This window comes from Castanea sativa, chromosome 1 (assembly GCF_040712315.1).
Source record: "Castanea sativa cultivar Marrone di Chiusa Pesio chromosome 1, ASM4071231v1".
NCBI classification, from domain to species: Eukaryota; Viridiplantae; Streptophyta; class Magnoliopsida; order Fagales; family Fagaceae; genus Castanea; species Castanea sativa.
This window is the reverse complement of record NC_134013.1, coordinates 65175256-65184800: the sequence shown is the minus strand read 5'-3', so window position 1 is coordinate 65184800 and position 9545 is coordinate 65175256. Positions and strand designations below refer to the sequence as shown.

The 9545-nt window shown below is 39.4% G+C and overlaps 1 protein-coding gene across 1 annotated transcript; it reads left to right on the top strand.

The window, feature by feature from the left end:
* The first annotated feature begins 988 nt into the window (after positions 1 to 988).
* LOC142642151 (protein SIEVE ELEMENT OCCLUSION B-like) lies at positions 989 to 5087 on the top strand. Its single transcript, XM_075816509.1, has 7 exons — positions 989 to 1737; positions 2008 to 2115; positions 2245 to 2693; positions 2945 to 3054; positions 3237 to 3379; positions 3552 to 4034; positions 4170 to 5087. Exons 1-7 carry the CDS (start codon positions 1072 to 1074, stop codon positions 4827 to 4829), a joined length of 2619 nt encoding a protein of 872 aa, XP_075672624.1. The 5' UTR covers positions 989 to 1071; the 3' UTR covers positions 4830 to 5087.
* Positions 5088 to 9545: the final 4458 nt, after the last annotated feature.

Below are 9545 nucleotides of genomic sequence, written 5' to 3'. Positions count from 1 at the left end.
TCCACATGATGGACATCACCCCTAACTACAACCTTCTCTTGGGAAGGGCAAGGCTTCATCCCATTGGAGGTATTCCTTCTTCTTTACACCAAAAGATGAAAATCCTATGGAAGGGAGGTATTGCTTTGATAATTGGCAACGATGAGATCCTAGCTCTTGTTTGTGGACTTGAAGAAGGAGGAAGTGAGTTTCAAGTGAGTGGCTTTGAGTTTGTGAACATGGCTGACTATAAATTGAAGGATGAAAGGTATACTACGGACTTGGTCCTATGTTGTAGCCATGAGGTGATTGCAATGATGAAGAACATAGGGTATATGCCTGGTATAGGTCTTGGAAAAGAAGGAAAAAGGGTGATTGAATTCCCCAATTTCAAAACTCAACTGGCCAAGGAAGGTTTGAGATTCTTTGAAGGTTGCGATGGAATCAAAAGGAACCTTGGTACCCTTAATGGAACTTTGTGAAGGAAGAAGGAGACTTTCCTTTTGTGGCTTTCCCAAACTTTGGGTAGGTAAGGATGGAAAATTCTATCTGGGTTGGGAGATATCCTCCAATGAGAACCCTACTTTCAAGGAGAAACCTATTGTGGTGATTAAGGAAGTTTAATAGGAAGTCGACTGGGTTGGTGGTTTCGGATTTTGTCACTCCTACTATACATTTTTTTCTTCAATTTCCAAAAACATGTTTTTTTTTTGGGTAACAATATATATATACATACTGAGTAATAATCAAGTGTAAAATAGTTTTAGACCCATGGTAAAATTGTCCTGAACCCAAAATGGTCTGGATCCAGATTTGGTTCCTACTTTTTTAATGTCGCTAATTCAGGATCAAGATAAATGAAGGTGCGACAACTTGGGACCACAGGAGCTAAAACTTCCACATAACGTTTAGCTTTAACCGCAATGGAAGCAAGGAAGTTGATGCAGCTAGCTGCGCTTTATTCCTTTACTCATGGTTATATAAAGGCCAGCCAAAACTGATATCAAACACACAAGCAATCTTCTCTCCCTTTACCGTTATCCAAGAGTTTCCAACCTTCTTTTGCTTTGTTGTTGTTTTTTTTTCTGAAACATGGATACCAAGGCAGTAACTGGTCCTCAGCAGAAACCAAATGCCACCACTCCTGCCCAGCAACCAAGCCAAGCTAGCAATGTGCTATTACAAGCTAATCAATTGTTGCAACCTGGCCAACAATTGGGTCCTTTGCAGCCAACCTCCAACTTGGGTTCTCTGCAGCAAACCAGCAACCCAGCTGGTACATACCAGCAACCCAACCCACAAACCAATTATGGTTATGGTGCAGTGCAGCAACCAAACCCACAAACCAATTATGGTTCATTGCAGCAACAAAACCCGCAAACCAATTATGGTGCAGTACAGCAACCAAACCCACAAACCAAACAAGTTTCATTTCAGCCATCCAACCAACAAACCAGCCCTGTTCCTTATCAGCAGCCAAACCCACAAACCAACCTTGGAGCCACATGGCACCAACCCAACCCACTGGGTTCTTTGCAGCCATCCAGCCTGCTCAGTAAGCTGGCACCTAATGCTATGAACCAACTGATCAGAGGTGACCGAAGCATGCTTACATTGTCTGATGACAGTGTTCTAGTCAGTCATATTCTGGGATCCCATGCTCCAGATGGCCGAGACGTTGATGTCAAACCCCTTCTTCATCTTGTTGAAGACATTCTTAGACGTGCCACTCTCACTCCAGACACCCTCTTAACAACGGTATAAACTAAAGTGTCATCAATAAAAAAGAAAATTCAAATATTCATTTATTATATTATTTAAGTTAATCCAATCATATTTTTATAAACTCATCACATTCATCTGTAAGTTTATATGTATGCGGGTTTACACCATCAAACATGATGCAGCAGATATATATACAAGTAATTTTTGGTTGGAAATGTATATATGTAATTTATTTGAATTGAAAGCATCCAGTTCTATGTTCTTTGTTTTCATTTTCTAATTATTGCTTGTGTTTTTGTACAGGGTTCCCAAACATACCTTGATCCAGGCTTTGATGACAAGACCCACCATACCAGTTTTCTTGCCATGCTGGAAGCTCTGTCATATACCATTGACCGAATTGCTTGCGAGGTTATAACAAATCACGATTACAAAATCTTGTCCCATCTATATTTACATCAACATTAAAATAGAAATTAGAATCTTTTGATTATAAAAAAAAAAAAAAATTAAAAGTTTATTTTTTTAATTTTTTTTCAGCTTCAATACAAGGCTTTGGGTAGCACAGATGCACACCAAACCACAGTGGCAATATTTAACATGGTATCGCACTATGGATGGGACGCAAAGTTGGTGTTGGCCCTAGCGGCATTTGGATTGAACTATGGAGAATTCTGGCTTCTTGCACAGATTTACTCGACAAACCAACTTGCCAAGGCAATGGCAATCCTGAAACAAGTGCCTGGCATCATTGAGCACGCAATCCCACTGAAACCCCGGTTCGATGCACTTAATGATCTAATCAGGACCATATTAGAAGTGACTTGGTGTGTCATTGAGTTTAGAGATCTACCATCCATTTATATCACAACGGACGTACCAGCATTAGCCTCAGCCATGACCCATATTCCAACTGCCGTGTATTGGACTATCAGGAGCATTGTGGCCTGCGCAACTCAGATTTCTAGTTTCACTACCATTGGTTACGAGTATGTCGTTTTCCTCTCCATCCCAATTTACAATTATTCTCATGCAATCTTTAAATTTAGATACAGTATGGCCCATAAAAGGTTTGTTAAGCATTTCTTGAATTTTTTTGTACACACTAATAAAAAGAAAGATCTAAATTGTTTTATCAGTAGTGTAAATACTAGAATGTTTGTAAGGCATTTAACATTCTCAGCAAAAAAAGAAAGAAAGGCATTTAATATTAACAATGCAAAATGGATATTGATTGCAGGTTTGCGTTATCCACCTCAGAAGCATGGGAGCTATCCACCCTGACTCACAAGCTCAAAACCATACTTGAACATCTTAAGAAGAAGATGGAAGAATGCGTTCGATACATTGGTAAGCCAGTTTTATCCTGCGTTATATAACATGCAATGCCATATATAAAAAATGAATACATAAAAGTATCTTATACAATTGCATACAATTGGTACAACACTCTTTGCACATACATGGACTCGATATATTTCCGTTACATAAGATACCACTCATAGACACTGAAATTCTCCTATTCAATGCAGAGGAGAGGAGGGATGTTGAATCTTATAAAATGCTTGTCGAACTCTTCAAAATGATCCACATTGACAACATGAGAGTTCTCAAGGCTTTGATTTGCCCTAGGGATGATGTGTTGGCACTTGTTGATGGTACCACAAAGAAAAGGGTCGGCTCTTCTAACACATATCATTATCATTACTGTTGCACAATTATCGACATTACAATTTCTACTATCAACATATAGCATATATATATACTTGGTCTTAATTTTTAAGTTGTGATAATATAATTAGTTATATGATTATCTATATTTGATTGTTTCATTTTGGTAAAACCAGGTTAACCTTGATGTTCTTAGGAGGAAGAATGTGCTATTGCTCATTTCAAATCTAGATATCACCCAAGATGAGTTGTCGGTTCTTGAACAGAGTTATAACGAGTCCAGGAACCTTGATATGAGGCTTCAAAGTCCATATGAGGTTGTATGGATCCCCATTGTGGATCAATTGACTGATGCCAGGCAAAGACATTTTGAGGAGCTGCAGAATCCAATGACATGGTACTCAGTGTACCACCCTTCCATAATATCGAAGGCATCAATCAAGTTCATCAGGGAGGAGTGGAACTTCAGGAACAAACCCATTCTTGTAGTCCTAGACCCTCAAGGGAGAGTGGTTTCCCCCAATGCAATTCACATGATGTGGATTTGGGGGAGCCATGCTTTCCCTTTCACTACCTTGAAAGAAGAAACTCTTTGGAGAGAAGAGGCTTGGAGGCTTGAGCTACTGGTGGATGGTATTGACGCAACCATATTGAACTGGGTAATTATATATATGCATTTGTGTTTGTGCGCAAACACTCTTTTAAGAAAAAAAAAATGTTAGAATAATGATGAGATAATTAAATTATAAGGATTTATCATAGTAATTCACATTTCCCTCTTTTTCATTGAACAGATTAAAGATGGAAAATACATTTTCGTGTACGGAGGGGATGACATGGAGTGGATTCGGAAATTTACAAAGGAAGCGAAAGCAATTGCAGCGGCTGTACGCATACCCTTAGAGATGGTGTACGTAGGAAAAGCCACAAAAAAGGAGCAAGTAAAGCGAGTGATAGCGAACATTGTACAGGAAAAACTCAGTACCTGCTGGCAAGACCCAGCCACAATATGGTTCTTTTGGACCAGGCTTGAGAGCATGCTGTTCTCAAAGATTCAGCTAGGCAAGGATGAGGAACACGACCTTGTGATGCAACAAATCAAGAGGGTGCTTAGCTTTGACAGAGAGGGTACATGGGCTGTGCTTAGCAGAGGGTCTAGTGTGTTGGTTAATGAGCATGGAAACATTCTCTGGTCTGCCTTGTTTGAGTATGATCAATGGAAAGAAAATGTGCCACTGCAGGGTTTTGACGTTGCTTTTCAAAACTATGTTGCCACGCTTCGTGGTAATTCTCACCCTTGTAGCCGCTTTGAGTTCTCACACTATGCTGGAAAAATCCCAGAAAGCATGAAGTGTCCTGAGTGTCACCATTACATGGAGAAATACACCTCGTTCCTCTGCTGCCACGATGAAGGCATTGTCCCAAGCTTACTTGCACTAACTACTAATACTTAAACCTACTAGCCTTTTCCTTAATTACTATAGCAGCTAATGATGTGTGTTTTATTTATTTATTTATTTTTTTCTTCTTTCATCTTTTATATGTAAAAGAGTTAAGTGTGAGATGTCCTCTCAGTTGCCACTTTCTAGCGGCTTATGTATCCTATTTGAAGGAATAAATAAAAGTTATGTGTGTTGCAATAATATTCAATGATTATGTACTTATATTGAAGACTATTATACAGTAAACTATACTCCGATTATAAAAACCAATGGAGTGTTTTCTTTGCATGACAAATTGATGACACTGCTTCCATATCTTTTCATTCCTTTCAAAAACAATTTTTTTTCTTGATTTGGTATTTTGCCACGGAGGTTGAATCGAATATGACCTTAAGAAGCTACACATTTAGTACAGAAAAGGCTAATTTAAAAAGAAAAAAAAAAATTTTGGTTCCGCAAAAGCATCATCTGCGTTTGCCCCAATAACTTTTAACTTAGTGGTAGAGTGTCAGTCTTTTATATTGAAGGTTTATAGTTTAATCCTGCCTGTGGCGTATAACATATGATATTCTTTTTCTTTTTTCCGGAAAACATTTTTTTCTATTAATATAAGTGATATAATGCACTTTTTTCTACTTTTAGAAAGAAAAAAAATTAAGGACAAAATTAAAATTGTACAAAGTTAAGTGTGTGAGAAGTATTTATTGCTAATTTCTCCCTCTATTAGGTTGCCACATCTCTCTTCTTTGATGTTGGAGTAAAAAAAAAAAATGAAAAAGAAGATAATTCTTGAATGTCTAAAAATTCTTTTAATTTATTTTCCATAAATTATATTTTATTTCATAGATTTTCAAAATATCTTCAAATAAAAAAATTATGGACAAATTTTAAAATTTATTATAAAACTTACTATCTATAAGATATATATCATTATTTCTTATAATTCTTATTTTTGATCGTGAGAATTGCGATTCGTGTGGACTGCTTTAAATTCTCATTTTCAATGGATAAAGAGAAAAATCTCCTAGTTGCAAATTTCACAGTGATTTACTTGAAGTCTTCACTTAATTAATTTAAAGGAAAATTAAATAAACTTTTGTTGGAGTTGATTTTAGTAAGTCCAAACAAAATAAGAATTGGCCCAATCAACTTTGATTCGAAAGAGAAGGCAGTCAAGCCCAAAACTTGTTTTATTTATCAAATATATAGAAGCTATTAATGCATGGCAAAGTAAGGCCAAAAGACATGAACTCACTATAGGGAAAATATATGAAATAATACTTTTAATATTAACTAGTCGCTAACTCGTACTATGCACGAGAACCTATCTATTTGTGAGGTAAACTAAAATAATGTTATAAAAAATTTGAGAAACTACACCATTGTACGATTTGCTCTTGTGTGACTTCAATTTGTGTTACAATTTGATGAAGAAGCCATTGCTTGAACATGCAATGACTTACAAAAAATTTGTCAGATAGTTTCAAATACTGCACAAACATAACTCAAAAATTCATATATTAAAACTTCTGAAAGACCAAAAAATATTAAAGAATCAAATAATTCACTGTTTAGAAATTATTGAAAAAATATATATGTATATATATATATATATATATATATATATATATATATATATATATATATATATATATATTGTGGGGGGTAAAAATGCTTTAAAAATGCTTAAAGGCACGTATGGGCCTTGGGCATGGTTAGTTGGTATAAGTCTGTTCAATCAGAATCTTCTGGGCCCACAAGTTAGTCCGCACTATAATGGTCCGAGGAGTAGTCCGAGGTGGAGCATCTCTTCGGACAAGCCCAGTAAAGGCCATGGGACTTGCTAAAGGGCTTAGAGACTGAATTCTGGAAGGTCTGTTGGGTAAAGACGTGATTCAAGTACCCAGTAGAAGCAGGAACGTGGGAGAAATATCTAAGGAAAAAGCTGCTACCATTGCATTAAAGGCCCTGCATCTGCCTCCCTGGCCGCATTAATGGGGAAATGACCTCTGAACAGTGGTATTCAACCTTTCAGCTATGATTTGAAAACTTTAAGAAGATGGTGGATGAGACAAGTATCTAGGAGAAAGATCTGTGTTACACGTGGATGAAACATGGAAGAAGAAGAAGGATATAAGAAGACGAGAAAGGGAAGAAGAAGGGGATCTTTTTTGAAAGCTAAAAATTGTAATCTTTTGCGTAGAGAAAGAAAGGCTATACAAATTGTCCTCGGCCTACGTCCGAGGAGGGTTTTTTGTCATATTCATCTATTACTTGCATACTGCGGCATTCTAGCCTGTTTATCAAACTTTCCAATATCCCTAACCTAGGTTTCAAACCCATACTCTACAAATTTCATTGCATAAGGCTCTTTGGGCCTGAGCCCATCACTCGTTTGGGCCCGGGTACAAATTGTGCACTTATAATTGGTGTCGTCTGTGGGAATCTAGTGTTGAAGGAATTGGAACATCATGGCAGGCTTAGGTTCGCATCATGCAGAATCTCAGGAGTCCCAGCGCGAAGATCATTTTGAGCGTTTTGAGCGTCGGAGGGATCGAAAGGGAAGCGTGCATACCGTATACCCTGATGCAAGCCATTTGCGTGGTGGAAGCAGTGCCACCCATGAGGATGATGCCAAGGCCATGCAGAGGGAGATTGACCACCTTAAGAAAAAGCTATGTCGTGTCAGACGAAGGCAGGCTTCACCCCCATCCAATCCTTCCTCAAGGGGGTCCCGGGGAAGCAGTTACAGTCCAAGGTCCAGGACTCCCCTTAACGAAACCTTCTCTTACGAAAAGGATGACCTACCAAGTTGTAAGCATAAGAAGTTTCCCTCCAAGGGCTTGGGGAACGATGCTATGAGCCAAGCGTTGCACCAACTCTCCAAGTCACCCTTCTCATGCAGGATCGAGAAGGGAAGGCTCCCAAGACGATTCACTCAGCCCACCTTCACCATTTATAATGGCAGGACAGACCCAGTCGAACACGTGAGCCATTTTAATAAGAGGATGGCAGTACATTCTCAGAACGAAACCTTGATGTGCAAAGTCTTTCCTTCTAGCCTGGGACCTATTACTATGAGATGGTTTAACGGACTAAAGTCGGGGTCTGTCGATTCTTTCATAGAACTCACTAGGGCATTCGCGTCTCGATTCATTACATGCAGCAGAGTCCATCGGCCTTTGGACTCATTATTATCTATGGCCATGAGAGAGGGTGAGACTTTGAAAGCATATTCTGATAGGTACTGGGAGATGTTTAACGAAATCGATGGAGATTTTGATGAAGTGGCGATTAACACTTTCAAAGTGGGCCTCCCAACTGATCATGATTTAAGGAAATCTCTGACCAAAAAGCCCGTACGAAGTGTACGTCACCTCATGGATCGCATCGACGAGTACAAAAGGGTTGAGGAAGATCAACAATAAGGTAAGGATAAGGCGAAGGTTATCCTGCAAGAAAGAAGGGATTTTAGGTCGGACAGGTACCATAACAATAAGCCGAGGAGAGATTTCTCTAGGCAATCTGGTTCAGCCACTCCTCAAGTAGTTAATACCGTATTCCAAGAACCAGTGCACCAATTACTGGAGAAAGTTCGTAAGGAGCCCTACTTCAAGTGGCCCAGTAAGATGGCGGGGGACCTTACGAAATGGAATCAGAACCTTTTTTGCCAGTATCATCAGGATGTGGGTCATACCACCGAGAATTGTCGGACTCTTTGGAACCATTTGGAGCAGCTTGTTAGTGAGGGAAAATTGAAGCAGCATCTATATCAACCCAACAGACAATGAAATCATTCGGGTTCAAACAATTAGAAGAACAACTCATCTCGTCCGCCCTTGGGAATGATTAATGTCATCTTCGCTGCACCTAACAGGACCGGTTCCTGTCCTACAAGGGTGATAGTGGTGTCGCATTCCCAGGCCGAGGAGTTTGGCTCGAGGCCGAAGAGGATCAAAGGGAGTACGCCTATACTGGGGTTCTATGATGAAAATAAGGTTGGGACTATTCAACCACATGAGGACGCCCTAGTGGTCACATTGAGGATAGGGAATTATGACGTCAAGAGGGCGATGGTCGATCAAGGTAGCGGTGTGGATATTATGTACCCTGACTTATTCAAGGGGCTTAAGTTAGGGCTGGAGGATCTCACTCCCTATGACTCGCCGTTGATAAGTTTTGAAGGGAAGGCTGTTATACCAAAGGGACAAATTCGATTGCCCATACAGTCTGGCTCGAAAACGGTCGATGTGGATTTCATTGTGGTTGACGCATATTCTCCATACACGGCCATCGTCGCCAAGCCTTGGCTGCATGCTTTGGGTGCTGTCTCCTCGACTTTACATGTTAAAGTAAAATTTCCCTCGGGTGGATTCATTGAAGAAATTATTGGTAGCCAATCAGTAGCAAGGTAATGCATATCGGCTGCAGTGCTGCATCAAGCCAAATCAGAGTCCTCGGCCTTAGCTGTGGAAGACTTATAGCAATTAATAACTCTAGATGAACCCGGTGCGGTGACAGTAGAGGAGGCCACATGTGAAGATTTGGAAAGATTTCTCATAATTGATGACCCCAAAAGATTCTTTCAAGTTGGGATACGGTTACCACACTAAGAGAAGATGGAATTGGTGATGTTTTTGAAAAACAATATCGATGTTTTTGCCTGGGATCCCTATAAGGCTCCGGGGATTGACCCAAGCTTCATTTACCATCATTTGAACGTTAACC

Bases quoted from the DNA above. Each gene is read 5' to 3' on its own strand.
- LOC142642151 (XM_075816509.1), top strand. From the start codon at position 1,072: ATGGATACCAAGGCAGTAACTGGTCCTCAGCAGAAACCAAATGCCACC. The intron at 1,738-2,007 runs GTATAAACTAAA...GTTTTTGTACAG, and splicing joins CAGACACCCTCTTAACAACG to GGTTCCCAAACATACCTTGA. The intron at 4,035-4,169 runs GTAATTATATAT...TTCATTGAACAG, and splicing joins ACGCAACCATATTGAACTGG to ATTAAAGATGGAAAATACAT.